Source organism: Chlorocebus sabaeus, chromosome 29 (assembly GCF_047675955.1).
Source record: "Chlorocebus sabaeus isolate Y175 chromosome 29, mChlSab1.0.hap1, whole genome shotgun sequence".
In the NCBI taxonomy this organism is placed as follows: domain Eukaryota; kingdom Metazoa; phylum Chordata; class Mammalia; order Primates; family Cercopithecidae; genus Chlorocebus; species Chlorocebus sabaeus.
Genome location: NC_132932.1, coordinates 15,772,839 through 15,790,340, shown reverse-complemented (window position 1 = coordinate 15,790,340; position 17,502 = coordinate 15,772,839). Strand labels below are relative to the sequence as shown.

The 17,502-nt window shown below is 44.3% G+C and overlaps 2 protein-coding genes across 5 annotated transcripts in view; one reads left to right on the top strand and one right to left on the bottom strand.

Annotated features, from left to right (window-relative positions):
- BLM (BLM RecQ like helicase) overlaps window positions 1–17,502 on the bottom strand; it is a 115,318-nt gene that overhangs the window by 75,195 nt on the left and 22,621 nt on the right. The window lies entirely within an intron of this gene.
- Window positions 8,176–11,059, top strand: LOC140710679 (uncharacterized). Of its 2 annotated transcripts, none has more exons than XM_073012998.1 (2): window positions 8,176–10,198; window positions 10,690–11,059. In XM_073012998.1, exons 1-2 carry the CDS (start codon window positions 9,036–9,038, stop codon window positions 10,988–10,990), a joined length of 1,464 nt encoding a protein of 487 aa, XP_072869099.1. In that variant the 5' UTR covers window positions 8,176–9,035; the 3' UTR covers window positions 10,991–11,059. The 2 variants fall into 2 exon arrangements, with proteins under 2 accessions (XP_072869099.1, XP_072869100.1); XM_073012999.1 differs by having other exon boundaries at window positions 8,176–10,370; window positions 10,690–10,900.

The window sequence follows — 17,502 nt, the reverse complement described above, 5'->3', positions numbered from 1 at the left end:
GGAAAAAAAATTCAGTGAAGTTAGGTATTTTGCATTAATCACAATGTTTATTGAGGGGAGGAAGGACTTGATTCAAACAGGCATTGTTCCAAGTGGGCCCAGAGTAATAGGACTTTTTTTTGGGGGGGGGGTCAATAGATGTTTTGACATTTACAACTAGTGACACTTGAAATATATAATCTTCAACTAACTGAAGGCTCACTTGAATAACGCAATAACCAGGTTCCCCCTCTCTTCCTCTACAATACTAAAATAAGTACAAAAGACATTAGGGAGGGGATTATTAGGAAAGGGCTTTTAGAAAAATGGGACCTGGCCTAGAAGGATAAACGGAAGCTGGAAGGGAGCGAGATGGGAGGAAATGATCAAAGCACACAGAAAGCCCAAAGAACAAATGAATAACTGAATTCCGTGCAAGGGCAAAATTGGGGAAAGGAGGAACGCCACCACCAATGAGAGCAAAGGTTTACTAGCAAGATACTATGCTTCATAATCATCTAGTTTCAACCTGAAAGAATATGTTTACCAAGCACATTTATATCTCTGTGTAACAAGCTGTGGTAATGCTGAGTTATAGCCCTCCTCGGCTTAACCACCTTAAAATTACTGGGGCTAAAGGAAGATCCTAGCTGTAATCCATGCATTAAAAAATCCTCACTTTAGCTGATAGTTATAACCCCATAAACCCTTTTCCCTACCTTTACCAGACATCTACTTTTATTATTTTATAGCATATATCTTAGGAGGCAGGGTTAACGCTAGATGATATTTCTAGAAATATGAAGTTTCACATAAGCCATGTTCCACTCATTAACCTATATCTATCAACCATCTTGACTTTAGATAACAGTGAAAAGCAGAATTTAGAAGAAACTAAGTTACACTCAATTGAGAAATCTTCATGTTTATAAGCATGACCATAATACAGCTTTTGTCCCACCTTCTCCAGAAGGAATTATTTCTGCTGCTTTTTCCTCTTTAACCTGCTTTAGGTAATATAGCTAGTTATTTAATAAACATTGAATAATTCACATTGGCATGTGAATTATATCTTAATTGTTACCCCAAAAAAAGTAGATGGAAGGAATAAATCCCTACATACCTATCACCCAGATTCAACACTTATCAACTCATCCAATATTGTTACAGCTATACATACACCCTGAGTTCCTTACTCCACCATTTTGGAAGGCCACCTCCCAAAATAGTAACATTTAGATTCTGTTATTACTTCTTTCATTCATTAGCAGGAATACTTTTTGTTTGTTTGTTTTCTTTCTGAGACAGGGTATTGATCTGTTGCCCAGGATAGAGCACAATGGCTCAATCACAGCTCACCGCAGCCTCGACCTCCTGGGCTCAAGTGATCCTCCCACCTCAGCTTCCTGAGTATCTGGGACTACAGGTGTACACTACCACAACCCAGTTAACTTTTAAATTTTTAGTAAAGACAGGGTCTCACCATGTCGCCCAGTCCAGTCTTGAACTCCTGCGCTCAAGTCATTATCCCACCTCAGCCTGCCAAAGTGCTGGGATTACAGGTGTGAGCCATGCCTAGCCAGCTATAAGACTTTTATCATAAGTTTCAAAATAATGATGCAGTACACTAAAAGCCCATACCTCACAACTATACAGTATATGCACGTGGCTGGCAGCAGCAGCTCATGCCTGTAGTCCCAGCACTTTGGGAGGCTGAGGTGGACGGATTGCTTGAGCCCAGGAGTTTGAGACCAGGCTGGGCAACATGGCAAAACCCTGTCTCTACAAAAACTACAAAAAAATTAGCCTGGCATAATGGTGCAGGCCTGTGGTCCCCGCTACTCAGCAGGTTGAGGTGGGAGGGTTGCTTGAGTTGCAGTGAGCCGAGATTGTGCCACCGCACTCCAGCCTGTGCAACAGAGCAAGACTGTTTCAAAAAAAAAAAAAACACGACAAAAAAGAAGTCTAGGCCAGGCGCGGTGGCTCAAGCCTGTAATCCCAGCACTTTGGGAGGCCGAGACGGGCGGATCACGAGGTCAGGAGATCGAGACCATCCTGGTTAACACGGCGAAACCCCGTCTCTACTAAAAAATACAAAAAACTAGCCGGGCGAGGTGGCGGGCGCCTGTAGTCCCAGCTACTCGGGAGGCTGAGGCAGGAGAATGGCGTAAACCCGGGAGGCGGAGCTTGCAGTGAGCTGAGATCCGGCCACTGCACTCCAGCCCGGGCGACAGAGCCAGACTCCGTCTCAAAAAAAAAAAAAAAAAAAAGAAGTCTACACTTGTATCCCTTAAATATATTAATAATAATAAATAAAAAATGATATTCATTCTTTCACCACCTTCAAATAGTGAATTTTTTTTCAGTATCATTATGAACTCACGGATTAAACATATTAGGTGTGTTTCAATCCAATACAGTGATCATCCTTATTGATTCTCAAATTGATTCATGTTTTGCCAGTGGGAGTTTTCAGGTGGGCTCTTCAGTCCTTATGACTTAACCTTATGAGTCATTGAGAGCTTCCTTCCTATATGGCATGAAAAGATGTTCCAGGCTTACCTTGTGCATTTTTTTGCACCAGATTTGGAATCAGCCGTTTCTTCAAGCATCCCTAATTCTTGTTTTCTTTTTCTTTTATTGAGACAGGGTCTCACTTTGTTGCCCAGGCTGGAGTGTAGTGGTGGCTCACTGTAGCCTCTGCCTCCCCATCTCAAGTGTTCCTCCCACACAGCTGAACCACAGGTGCACACCACTATGCCCCGCTATTTTTTTTGTATTTTTGGTAGAGATGGGGTTTCACCATGTTGCCCAGGCTAGCCTCGAACTCCTGTGCTCAAGGGATCCTCCTGCCTTGGCCTCCCAAAGTGCTGGGATTGCAGGTGTGAGCCACCGCACCCGGCTTCCCTGATTCTTTTTAATGGAAAATATTTTAAGAACTTGATCTCTACAGTTCCTAGGGCACCTCACCATTTGGAATCCAGTTTAAAAGTATTGATCTTGGCTGGGCACAGTGGCTTACTCCTGTAATCCCAGCACTTTGGGAGGACGAGGTGGGTGGATCACGGGGTCAGGAGATTCAGACCATCCTGGCCAATATGGTGAAACTCCATCTCTACTTAAAATACCAAAATTAGCTGGGCATGGCGGCATGTGCCTGTAATCCCAGTTACTTGGGAAGCTGAGGCAGGAGAACTGCTTGAACCAGAGAGGCGGAGGATGCAGTGAACCAGATTGCACCACTGCAATCCAGCCTGGCAACAGAGCTAGACTCCATCTCAATAAATAAATAAATAAATAAATAATAAAATTATTGATCTTTTGTTAAGGTGTCCTCTCTCCAAGGTGCTGTACAATGTGGAAGTCTTTCCCACATTAATAAATGACATGAAGTGATAAAGAGTGAAGTCAGACTATTGCCTTCTCAGAATTTCAACATCAACAAAGTAGACTACTGACAAGGAGGCAGAGGTACACAGATCTTCAGTCTTATGACACTAAGCAGAACAAAGTGGTCCATGGCATCATTCCTTACCCTTTTCTCACATTCCTTCCATAACTTAATTTATTTTTGGATCAAAACTAGCCATGGTATTCTAATAACAGAGATTTCCTACATTACTGCACAGCATGGTTTTATGTTTATTTAGCCATCCCAGGAGAACAATTGTTTGATTAACTATTTTACAACTGTAGTGATTACACTATGGATTCACAGCTAGCATGCAGTCAACCTTCACTCTGAGAGGACCTCTTCCTACTTTTGATATGCACAGCTCTTTGGTTATTCCTCTCCAGGTAGTACCCTCCAGCAGAATCACATTCTGAAGCATGGTAATGAGTACATAATTTTCTTACTCAAAATCCTCAGTGGGAATGCTTTTAAGAAGTTGGTGAGTACTAAGAACTATAAGGGTGTCTCTTCTGTACATAGTCCATTAAAATATCAATACAATTGTTTGACACAAAAAGAAAATTGTTCACCAACATGGCTGTAGTCTCTGCTATTCAGGAGACTGTGGCAGGAGGACTGTATGAGCCCAGGAGTTCAGGGCTGTAGTGCACTATGATTGCACCTGTAAACAGCCACTGCACTATAGTCTGGGCGACACTGTGAGACCTCATCTCTTAAAAAAAAGTGTTCATCCACAATAACAAAGATCAGTGATAAAGGAGAAAAAATAACTGAAAACAAATAAATTTAGGCTAGTGAAGTTTCACAATATTAAAAAAAGGAACAATTTCTGGGTACAGTGAGCACTCAGAAACCAAAAAAATAAACCTATGAATTAGAGTGACCACAAGAATCACAAGTTCAATCTGGAAAACGATTAAAATTTTCTCCTACATATATGAAAGAAGCTATCATGCCATTACAAAAGCATATAAATAAGCAGGCCAGGAGCGGAGGCTCACGCCTATAATCCCAGCACTTTGGGAGGCTAAGGCGGGAGAATGGCTTGAGCTCAGGAGTTTGAGACAAGCCTGGGCAACATAGGGAGATCCTGTCTTTAGCCAGGCACGGTGGCACACACCTACAGTTCCAGCTACTCAGGGAGGCTGAGGCGGGAGGATCCCTTGAGCCCAGGAGTTTGAGGCTGCAGTGAGTAATTCTGTGCCATTGCTCCAGCCTGGGTGACAGTGAGACCCTGTGTTTAAAAAAAGTCACAGGAAATGTAAGCTTCAAGCATTACCTTTAAAACTGGCTATTAAGAATTTTTCGGCTGGGCACGGTGGCTCAAGCCTGTAATCCCTCGCCGAGACGGGAGGATCACGAGGTTAGGAGATCGAGACCATCCTGGCTAACACGGTGAAACTCCGTCTCTACTAAAAAATACAAAAAACTATCCGGGCGAGATGGCGGGCGCCTGCAGTCCCAGCTACTCCGGAGGCTGAGGCAGGAGAATGGCATAAACCCAGGAGGCGGAGCTTGCAGTGAGCTGAGATCCGGCTACTGCACTCCAGCCTGGGCGCCAGAGCGAGACTCCGTCTCAAAAAAAAAAAAAAAAGAATTTTTCAAGTAGGCTGGGCACAGTGGCTCACACTTGGAATACTAGCATTTCGGGAAGCCAAAGCAGGAGGATCACTTGAGCCCAGGAGTTGGAGGAGCAGCTGAAAGGACACAAAAACACAAAAAAATGCGTACCCGCTCCCCCGCTACACCCTATTGCTAAACGTTCTGCTCTCTTTGCACATACCAGAGATTTCCTAAGTTCTGTGAGTACCTGTTTCTCTGCACGTACCAGAGATTTTGTTTTGCACATACCAGAGATTTCGTAAGTTCTGTGAGTACCTGTTTTTCTGCACGTACCAGAGCTCTCCTGCCCGTCTCGTTTCGCGAGCGAGGGAGAGTTCCAGGTTCGAACCTGTAATAAAGATCCTTGCTGCTTAGCTTTGACTCTGGACTCTGGTGGTCTTCTTCAGGGAATAAACGGTCTGGGCATTACAAATGGGGGCTCGTCCGGGATTTCCCCCAAGCCCACCAGACCCCCAAGTCAATGCATCTTAATCTGTAGGTAAGCCAGCTTTGTCACTGTCTCTGTCTTTGTCTCTGTCTGTCTCCCTGAAATTTCACGAAATCCGTAATCTGTAATCTGTATTGGTCTGTTCTGTAAGTGGCACGGTCTTGGCGGACGCGCTAAAAGACAGCCACTCGGGACTGGTAGGAGACGTCCCCCAGTGCCCATCTGGGGGTCCCCATCCTTGGTTGCCCCGTCTGACTCAGGTCGGAAGTCCGACACGCGCTCGCAAAGGCTCATCGTTTATCATTGTCTGTCCGTTATTGTTAAGTGTTAAGTGTAAGTCCAAAACGAAACATAAAACCTTTTCTTCCCCTTCCAGGACCGGACCTGTCGGATACCCCCCCCCCCCCCCCCCCCCGCTTCACACTCATTTTCGTCCCTCCGTCTCTTTGTAGGAGCAGTCCAAAGATGGGCAACAACCAGAGCACGCCGCTCTCACTCCTAGTTACCAATTTCAAAGATGTGAAGGCTCGGAGGCGTAACTTAAGCGTAGAACTAAAGAAAGGAAAGCTAGTTACTTTCTGCCGTTCGGAGTGGCCCTCTTTCAGCGTAAGGTGGCCCTCCGAAGGAACTTTCTGTCTCTCTATTATTACTAAGGTAAAAACTAAGATTTTCCTGCCAGGGCAGTCAGGACATCCTGATCAAATTCCTTATATTCTAATGTGGCAGGATCTTGTGGAAAACCCACCGCCCTGGGTAACTCCATTCATCCCTGAGCCCTGCAAGGTCCTAGTAACGCCACCTACAAGACAAAGGACTCCCTCTGCTCCCTCGGCCCCTGTGCTGCCAGACAGCCAGGACCCCCTTACGTTAGAACCCACACTTCCCCCACCATATCCGCACCTTATCCCGCAGGACCCAGTCCCCCAGGGTGGTGCTTCCATAGGGGGAAACCGAGAAGCGGAAGCAGCCGAGAGCGAAAGTAACCCGGGGGGACTGGCCGGCCGAACGTGAGGCCGCGTACTGCGGGACCAAGTTTCCCGACTCCCTGACTCCACAGTAGCCCTGCCTCTCAGAGAAATAGGATCGCTCGATGATACCGGGCTCTCCCGTCTCATATATTGGCCTTTTTTCACTAGTGATTTATACAATTGGAAGTCCCAAAAATGCTCGGTTCTCAGATAATCCTAAAGATCTAACCTCGTTGTTAGACAGTGTCATGTTTACTCACCAGCCGACCTAGGATGACTGTCAACAGCTCCTCCGAATCCTGTTCACAACGGAGGAGCGGGAAAGAATCCAAGTTGAGGCCAGAAAACTGGTTCCAGGAGATGACGGCCAGCCAACTGCAAATCCTGACCTCATTAACGCGGCTTTTCCTTTGACCCGGCCCAGATAGGACTACAACACGGCAGAAGGTAAGGGACGACTGCTCATTTATCGCCAGACTCTAATGGCGGGTCTCTGGGCTGCAGCTCGCAAGCCCACCAATTTGGCTAAAGTATATTCTGTGTTACAAGGTAAGACAGAAAGCCCCGCTGTGTATTTAGAGAGATTAATGGAAGCCTTCAGACAGTTTACCCCTATGGACCCGGAAGCACCGGAAAATCAGGCAGCGGTAGTAATGTCCTTTGTAAACCAGGCAGCACCAGATATTAAAAGAAAACTCCAGAAATTAGAGGGTTTAGAGGGAAAGCAGATTCAGGACCTCCTTCAGATGGCCCAGCGAGTTTATTATAATAAGGATACTCCAGAAGAAAAACAGTTCAAGGCAACCAAAGAAATGACCAAAGTCTTAGTAGCAGCTTTCCCCCAGGCAGGGAATGGCCAAAGCAGAAAGCAGAAAAAGCAAGGCTCTAGGCAAGGATTAGAAAAGGATCAGTGTGCTTATTGCAAGGAACGTGGTCACTGGATTAAGGACTGCCCAAAGAAACGGAGACTAGCTAACCCTACCTCCGTACTCGTTACCCAGGACTCTGACTAGGGAGGACGGGGTTCGGACCCCCTCCCCGAACCCAGGGTAATTTTGCAAGTGGAGGGGTCCCCAGTTCGCTTCTTGGTCGATACTGGGGTGGAACGCTCAGTCCTAACCAAACCAATTGGAAAAATGTCTAAGAAAACATCCTGGGTGCACGGGGCCACAGGCATCAAAAAATACTCCTGGAACACCCAGAGGACTGTAGACTTAGGAACGGGAGAAGTCTCCCATTCCTTCCTAGTCATCCCAGAGAGCCCCTGCCCTCTACTAGGAAGGGACTTGCTGACAAAGATGGAGGCCCAAATCCACTTTGAGCCAGAAGGGCCCAAGATAACTGATTCCCAAAACAGGCCAATAACTATCCTGACTGTCACCTTAGAAGATGAGTACAGGCTCCATCAAGAGCAAAAGCCCCCCGATCAAAAAAATTGACTCTTGGCTCCAGCGTTTCCCTGAAGCGTGGGCAGAAACTGGGGGCTTGAGGCTAGCTAAACATCGACCTGCTATATTTGTGGAAGTTAAGCCAAGGACGGACCCAGTTCAGGTTCGACAATACCCTATGCCCCTGGAGGCAAGAGAAGGAATTACGCCCCATATCCACCGACTCTTAGACCAGGGAGTCCTACGGGCTTGCCACTCATCCTGGAATACTCCACTGTTACCTGTTCGTAAACCCAACAGTACGGACTACAGGCCAGTACAGGATTTAAGAGAAGTTAATAAAAAGGTCATGGACATACATCCCACTGTGCCCAATCGATACACCCTTCTGAGTGCCTTACATCCCGAAAAACAATGGTATACCATTCTTGATCTAAAAGATGCTTTCTTCAGCCTTCCTCTGGCTCCCAAAAGTCAAGAACTCTTTGCATTTCAATGGACGGATCCTGAGAGGGGCATCAACGGTCAGCTAACATGGACCAGGCTGCCACAAGGGTTCAAGAACTCGCCAACCCTGTTCGATGAAGCCCTTCATGAAGATCTGGGTGAGTACCGGCGGCAACACCCTGAAATAACTCTTTTGCAATATGTTGATGATCTCTTAATAGCGGCCAGGTCCCCGGAAACTTGTGTTCAAAGGACTGAGGACCTCTTGAAGACTGGGGGAGCTAGGCTACCGAGCCTCAGCAACAAAGGCTCAGATCTGCAAGCCGGAGGTAACTTATCTGGGGTACCTATTAAAAGGGGGGCAACGCTGGCTAACCAAAGCCCGAAAGGAAACAGTCCTACGCATCCCTAGACCCCAGTCGACACGGCAAGTGAGAGAATTCCTGGGGTCGGCAGGGTTCTGTAGGTTATGGATACCCGGATTTGCTGAGTTAGCCAAGCCCCTATACCAGGCAACAAAGGAACGGCAGCCCTTCAATTGGACGGAGGAGGCTGAGCTGGCCTTTCAACAAATCAAAACTGCCTTGTTATCAGCCCCCGCGCTGGGGCTCCCTGATGTCTCCAAGCCCTTCCACTTATACGTGGATGAAAATAAAGGTGTTGCAAAAGCCGTGTTAACACAGTACCTAGGCCCCTGGCAGAGGCCAGTTGCCTATTTGTCAAAAAAATTAGATTCAGTGGCTGCTGGCTGGCCACCCTGCCTCCGGATAATCGCAGCGACCGCCCTAATGGTCCGAGACGCTGATAAACTTATCATGGGGCAAGAGTTGCGAGTTATAACCCCGCATGCCATTGAAGGCGTCCTCCGGCAGCCGCCGGACCGATGGATGAGTAACGCCCGGCTCACCCACTATCAAGGACTGCTGTTAAACCCCCTCAGAATAACTTTTCTGCCCCCAACCTCTTTAAACCCTGCTTCACTGCTGCCAAATCCAGACTTGGACGCCCCGCCCCATGAGTGCACTGAGATACTGGCTCAGGTGCATGGGGTGCGGGAGGACCTGCAAGATCGTCCGCTCCCCGACACAGAACTCATCTGGTTCACTGATGGCAGCAGCTACGTCCACCAAGGCCAGCGGTATGCAGGAGCGGCTGTAACGTCAGAGACTGAGGTAATCTGGGCGGAACCCTTGCCTCCAAGGACATCGGCCCAAAGAGCCGAACTGATAGCACTCACACAGGCCCTCAATCTAGGGGCAGAGAAAAAACTAACAGTATACACGGATAGCCGCTATGCTTTCGCTACTGCGCACATACATGGGGCCATCTACAGAGAGAGGGGACTATTAACAGCCGAAGGCAAAGAAATAAAAAACAAGCAAGAGATCCTAGCTCTATTAACTGCTTTGTGGAAACCAAAGAAATTGGCTATCGTACATTGCCCTGGGCATCAGAAACCAACTACGCCAATTGCTCGAGGCAACTTCTTAGCCGACCAAACCGCAAGGAGCATAGCAAAGGCTCCCGGTCAGCTTCTCATGCTCCAGCTCCCTGATCCTGGCCCGCGAGATCTGCCATGTTTTCCTGACTATACTGAACGGGACTGCGAATGGATGGACACGCTTCCCCTAAAACAGGTTCAAAACGGGTGGTGGACTGATGTAAATGACCAAACCATCCTACCAGAAAAATTAAGATGGCAGGTGTTAGAACATATCCACCGGACAACCCACCTAGGTGCCCGGCGAATGATAGACTTAATCAGGCACGCCAAGTTCAGAATCAGGCATATAGCTGAACTGGCCAGCGATGTCACAACAAATTGCAAAGCCTGCCAACTGAACAACGCTTGCCCCCAAACCCAGACCACTGCAAGAATTAGGTGTAGAGGAACTAGGCCTGGCGTCTATTGGGAAATAGACTTTACTGAGATAAAGCCTGGAAAATATAGGTATCGGTACTTACTTGTCTTTGTAGATACTTTTTCAGGATGGACAGAAGCGTTCCCAACTAAGAGAAAAACTGCTCAGGTTATAGCAAAAAAAATTTTGGAAGAAATCCTCCCCAGGTATGGCTTTCCCGTCCAGATAAGGTCAGACAATGGACCAGCCTTCGTTGCTAAGGTAAGTCAGGATTTGGCTTCCATTCTTGGGGCAAATTAGAAATTACATTGTGTTTATAGGCCCCAAAGCTCAGGACAGGTAGAAAGGATGAATCGGACTCTAAAGGAGACCTTAACTAAATTGACCATGGAGACTGGCGCTAATTAGGTAGTACTTCTCCCCTACGCTCTGTTCCGGGCCCAAAATACCACTTACAGACTGGGCCTCACACCATATGAAATCATGTATGGCAGACCCCCACCCCTGGTCCCCAGTCTAAAAGATGACTTACTCAAACCTGAAACTGAAAATGTCTCTGAGCTCTTGTTCTCCTTACAAGCCTTACAGAAAATTCACCAGGAAATTTGGCCCAGACTACGAGAACTGTACGAAGCAGGACCTCCGCCGACGCCCCATCCATTCCAGCCGGGAGACTGGGTCCTAGTCAAGCGCCACTGGCAAGAAACTCTTCAACCCAGGTGGAAAGGACCACTGCAAGTACTCCTGACTACTCCCACCGCTCTCAAGGTAGAAGGCATTGCTTCGTGGATCCACTACACACACGTCAAACCAGTGGACCCAACATCCGACCTTCTCGGGCCATCTGGAGCACCGGTTACATGGACTGTAGACAAAGCTAAGAACAATCCCTTAAAGCTAACCCTGCGCCGTCATCCCCATAGCCGTAACCATGTCTAGCTTACTTATGCTTTTATGCCTTATGCATCTGACTCTCCTCACTACTGCGCCGTCTAATCCCTATGTCTGGAGGTTCTGGCTCTATGAGAACAAAACTCACCGTGGGGAAACCCCCCCAGGCGGGTAAACTGCTAGCTAGTGCAGACTGCCCCCCCTCCGGGTGCAATACTCCAATTTGTCAGAGAAAGATTTGATACCATCCAACTAATAGTCCTCCGTAGCCATCACCAGCCTCTCCTGCACCCAGAAGGTGAGACTACATTGTAAGACTCTGGAAATCCAAGATTGGACGTCCAGTTACTTGAGAGAGGGGGAAATGAAAGGACACAAAAACACAAAAAAATGCGTACCCGCTCCCCCGCTACACCCTATTGCTAAACGTTCTGCTCTCTTATCTTTGCACATACCAGAGATTTCCTAAGTTCTGTGAGTACCTGTTTTTCTGCACGTACCAGAGATTTTGTTTTGCACATACCAGAGATTTTGTAAGTTCTGTGAGTACCTGTTTTTCTGCACGTACCAGAGCTCTCCTGCCCGTCTCGTTTCACGAGCAAGGGAGAGTTCCAGGTTCGAACCTGTAATAAAGATCCTTGCTGCTTAGCTTTGACTCTGGACTCTGGTGGTCTTCTTCGGGGAATAAACGGTCTGGGCATAACACAGCCTGGGCAACAAAGTAAGACCTGTCTCTACAAAAAATACAAAAATTAGCTGGGTGAGGTGGCACGTGCCTGTCGTCCCAGTTACTCAGGAGGCTGAGGTGGGAAGGATCATTTGAGCCCGGGAGGTCGAGGTTTCAGTGAGCCATGATCACCCCACTGCACTCCAGCCTGGGCAACAGAGACCCTGTCTCAAAAAAAAAAAAAAAGAATAAAAGTAAACACAATAAACCTTTAAAAAAAAGAGAGAGAGAGAGAGAGAGAGACATGGGATGGAGAAAAACATAGTGAAAAAAAAGAGTGCCTTTTCTTTGAAATAAGTGACACTAAAGTTACTGGTTGGGGATCTATCAAAATTAAGACTAGGTCAAACCTGACTTTTTATTCATTTTGTTGTCAGAGATGGCTATTTCAGTCTATCAAGGGATAGACTGCCAAAAAGACTACTCTAAGACATTCAGTGCCAAGTAACATTTAGATGTTTCTGTTTCCAGTCTTCTGCTAAAAGTGGAGATTTTAGGGGGTGGTTCCTGAAAAACAGAGCGTCGCTCTGTAAGCCTCACTCAGTGACTGTTCAAAGGGGAGGAGTTACTTTCCCTGGGGCAAAGGTGGTGAGCCTAACTAAGAAAAATAAAAAAATCTAATTTTTGTATTTTTTGAAGTTGAGGTATTTATGAACCTCAACTTCATCTTAACTGGGGAACTAGGGCAAGCAACTTTCTGTTCTCTGATAAAATTAAACATCAAACACAATTTCTAAACAAAGAAAGATTTTTGACAGAATTTTATGTCATATGTTCTCTTCGTTCATTGTTTCTCAAACTTCTTGATTCATATATATAGAATCATACAGTATGTATTATCAATGCATTTTTGAAAAGGCATCTAATAAAACTCAAACCATGTCTAACAAACACATTAAAACACAAAATTACAAGTATTTAAAATCTGGAACCAACAAACACCATATATTTTACACTAGGGGTGAATCCATTAAAAACAACAGCAAAAACAATGTTGTTCTCTCATTTTCACTCCTATATTGGATGCTCTTGCCAATACAAAAATATTCGAAAAAGAAAATACTAGAAGAGATGAGATTATCATTACATGTAGACAACCTGATTATATACCAAAACAATCCAAAGAAAATCAGTCATAACAATAGATAATTAGAACTTCAGAAAAGTGGTTAAAGATAAATATAGCTATAAATGTAGGATAAATGTAGGGTAAAACTTCAGACCCTTCATAGTTTTTGACTTAATAGATGCACACAGAGAGAGAGAGAAAAAACAGATGGAAAATATGAGAAGTTAAGAGACATGGAAGACAGAGTAAGAAAGTCTAACATAAATCTAGCCAGGGTTCCAGAAAGAAGAGAAAATAGGGAAGAATTAATATTTGAAAAGATAACAGCTGGCACTTTTCCAGGACTAATTAAAGACACTAACCTTCAGATTTGAGAAAGCCAAAAAATTCCAAGCAGTGATAAAAAGAAATCTACATCAAAATATATCACTGTGTACCATATGGACAAAAAATTGATTTCTCTTTAGCAAAAATGAAAATCTAAAGACAGTGGAATGATAACTTCAATGTGCTGATAGAAAATAACCCAGAATTATCTTCCCAGAAAAAATATCCTTTACAAATCAAGGGCAGTGAATTGTACACTAGGTTTTTAAAGGTGAATTTCATGGTATATGAATTATATCTCAATAAAGTTGTTATTTTTAAAAAGTAGCTATAATAACAGCAACAGGTAAGTGTTGGCAATGATGTGGGGAAATCAGAACCCTCATACACTGCTGGTAGGATTCTAAAATGGCACAGCGACTTTGGAAAACAGTCAGGCAGTACCTCAAAAAGCAAAACGTAGTCACCATGTGTACTAGTCTATTTTCATACTGCTATGAAGAAATACTGAGAGTGGGTAATTTATAAAGAAAAAGAAGTTTAATGGACTCCGTTCCACATGGCGGGGGAGGCCTCACAATCATGGCAGAAGGCAAAGGAGGGGCAAAGGCACATCCTACATGGTGGCAGGCAAGAAAGTGTGTGCAGGGGAACTGCCCTTTATAAAACTATCAGCTCTCATGAGACTTATTCACTCTCACAAGAACAGCATGGGAAAAACCCATGTTCAATTACCTCCCACGAGGTCCTTCCCATGACACATGGGGATTATGGGAGTCATAATTCAAGATGAGATTTCAGTGGGGACACAGGCAAACCGTATCACCACGTAACCCAGCAATTTCACTCCTAGCTATATATGCGTGAAGAGTGAAAAATGGGTATTCAAAATAAATACTTGTACTCAAATGTTCACAAGAGCATTATTCACAATAGCCAAATTCAGAAACCACTCAAATGTCCATCAAGTGATGAATGGATAAATAAAATGTGTATATCAACAAAATATTATTTGGCCATATAAAAAATATAGTACTGATAAATGCTACAATAATGATGAGCCTTGAAAGCATTATGTTAAGTGAAAGAATCCAGTCACAAAAGATGAAATAGTATATGATTCCATTTATATGAAATGTATAACAATAGGCATATCCATGGATACAGTGTAGATTAGTGATTGCCTAAGGTTGGGAAAGATGAGAGGATTTGGGGATGATGGCAAGGGGTATGCAAGTTTCTCTGTGGGCTGACGAAAATGTTCTAACATTGATTGTGGTGATGGCTGCATAACTGAATACACTCAAAGCCATTGGATTGTACAGTTTATGGGTGAATTTTATATGTATAATGTACTTCAATAGACCTGTCATTCAGGTCGGCCACAGTAGCTCATGCCTGTAATCCCAGCCCTTTGGGAGGCTGAGGTGGGGGGCTCGCTTGAGCCCAGGAGTTGGAGAGCAGCCTGGGCAACATGGTGAAACCCCTCATCTACCAAAAATACAAAAGATTAGCCAGGAATGATGGTGCATGCCTATTGTCCCAGCTACTTGGGAAGCTGAGGTAGGAGAACAGCTCAATCAGGAGGTCAAGGCTGTAGTGAGCTGTGATTGCACCACTACACTCTAGCCTGGGCAACAGAGCAAGACCCTGTCTCAAAAAAATCACAAATACTAATTTAAAAACAATACAGCTGTTATTTAAAAAGCAACAAGAAATAAAGACACTTCCAGATTATCAAAAAAACAAGTTTGTCATCAGCCGACTCATACAGTATGGGAATCATACTATATTCACACTGTAAGTGGAATCACACAGTATGTGCCTTTTTGGGACTGGCTTATTTCACTCAGCACAATGTCCTCAAGCTTCATCTGTGTTATGAGACGTGTCAGAATTTCCTTCTTTTTTTGTGCAGTGGCAAGATCAGAGCTTGCTGCAGCCTCAAACTCCTGAGCTCTAATGATCCTCCTACCTCTGCCTCCAGAGTAGCTGGGATTACAGGTGTGAGTCACCATGAGAGGCTCCTTCCTTTTTTATTATTATTATTATTTTTTGAGGTGGAGTCTTGCTCTATTGCCCAGGCTGGAGTGCAGTGGTGCAATCTCGGCTCACTGCCACCTCCGCCTCCCAGGTTCAAGTGATTCTCCTGCCTGAGCCTCCTGAATAGCTGGGATTATAGGTGCCCGCCATCAAGCCCAGCTAATTTTTGTTTTGTATTTTTAGTAGAGACAGGGTTTCACCATGTTGGCCAGGCTGGTCTTGAACTTGTGACCTCGTGATCCACCTGTCTTGGCCTCCCAAAGTGCTAGGATTACAAGTGTGAGCCACTGCGCCTGGCCGCTCCTTCCTTTTTAAGGCTGAATAATATCTAACTGTAGATACATACCACATTTGCTTATCCATTCAAGGACATTAGAGTTGCTTCCACCTTTTAGCTATTGTGAATAATGCTGTTATGAACATGGGTGTACAAATATATTTTTGAGAATCGCTGAATCATATGGTAATTTATTTTTAATTTTTAAGGAACCACCATACTGTTTTCCACAGTGGTTGCACCACTTCACATTGCTGTAAATAATGCACAGGGCTTCCCATTTTTCCACATCCTAATTTCTCCACATCCTCAGCAACACTTGTTATTTTCTGGTTGTTTTGTTGTTTTGTTGTTTTGTTTTGTAACAGGCATTCTAACAGGTGTGACGTCTTATCTCCTGGGATTTGCCTTTCTCTAATGATTAGTGATAATGGGCATCATTTGCTTTTTGGTCATTTGTATATCTTCTTTGGGGAAGTGTCTATTCAAATCCTTTCTCCATTTTCTAAATGGGTTATTTGTCAAGCTGTATGAGTTTTTTTTTTTTTTTTTTTTTTTTTTTTGGAGACAGGGTCTCACTCTGTCACCCAGGCTGGAGTGCACCAGCTCATAGCTGCCTCGACCTCCTGGGCTCAAGTGATCCTCCCACCTCAGCCTCCTGAGTAGCTGGGACCACAGCAGTGTACCACCACACCTGGCAAATTTTTAAATTTTTTGTACAGACAGGGTTTCACTATGTTGCTTAGGCTGGTCTCCAACTTCTAGGCTCAAGAAATTCTCCTGTCTTGGCAGCCTCCCAAAGTGCTGAGGAGGAATTCTTTATATATTCTGGGTATTAACCCTTTATCAAATATATCATTAATTGGAAGAGTTTGAGGAAAATTGGGGTTAATTCTTCTTTAAATATTGGTTAGAAATGACCAGTGAGGCCATCTGGCCCTGAGCTTTTCTTTGTTGGGTGATTCCTGATTACTAACTGAATCTCCTTACTAGTTATAGGTCTGTTCAGATTTTCTGTTTCTTCATGATTCTGTCTTGGTGGTTATGTATTTTAAGGAATTTATCCATTTCTTTTATGTTATCAAATTTGTTGGCATACATTTGCTCACAGTATTCTCTTATAAATCTTTTTACTTCTGTAAATCAGTTATAATGTCCCCGTGTTCACTTCTGATTTCAGTAATTTTTCTTATTTTTTCTTAGTCCATCTGGCTAAAGTTTTATCAATTTTTTTTATCACTTCAAAGAATCAATTCTGTTTTGTCAATTTCTCTGCTGCTTTTCTATTCTTGTTTTGTTTATCTCTGCCCTAATATTTATTATTTTCTTGTTTCTGCCAGCTTTGGGTTTGGTTTGTTCTTTTTACAGTTCTTTTAAGTGTAAAGTTAAGTTGTTGATTTTGGATCTTTCTTTTTTAATGTAAGCATTTGTAGCTATAAATTTCCTTCCTAGTACTGCTTTCAGTGTATTCCATGAGTTTTGGCACGTTGTGTTTTCGTTTTCATTTGTCTCAAGATATACTCTAATGTCTCTTGTTTTCTTCTTCAACCCATTGGTTCCTCTGCCCTTCCCATCAGGCACTTTCTTACTACCTGGCACAACATTCATGGTCTTCCTGTACTTTCCCTGCTTCAGCCATAGAATCACCATTTCCCCAAATAGCCTTCATTTATTTTAATGAGGAAAAATATTTAAAATCTAAGACCTGGTCATTAGATATGATCTGCTACTTGCATATCATTGCTCCTAGGCCCTTTTAGTAGACAGATCTAGGAAACATAAACACTTCTATCTATTTCGGTATCTACATCTATACATCCATTGATGTAACCATCTATCTTAAAACTCATAGAAAAAAAACCATCATATATTTATTCATTTATTTAATCTGAAACTACAGGAAGTAATTTCAAATTGCTACACTCCTGTCACTAAAAAAACAAACCTAGGCCGGGCGCGGTGGCTCAAGCCTGTAATCCCAGCACTTTCGGAGGCCGAGACGGGCGGATCACGAGGTCAGGAGATCGAGACCATCCTGGCTAACAAGGTGAAACCCCGT

What these genes read in the sequence shown, in the direction of transcription:
- LOC140710679 (XM_073012998.1), top strand. Translation starts at nt 9,036, where the DNA reads ATGGTCCGAGACGCTGATAAACTTATCATGGGGCAAGAGTTGCGAGTT. An exon ending in ATAAAGCCTGGAAAATATAG is followed by an intron (nt 10,199 to 10,689) that starts GTATCGGTACTT and finishes TCTCCTTACAAG; the next exon opens with CCTTACAGAAAATTCACCAG.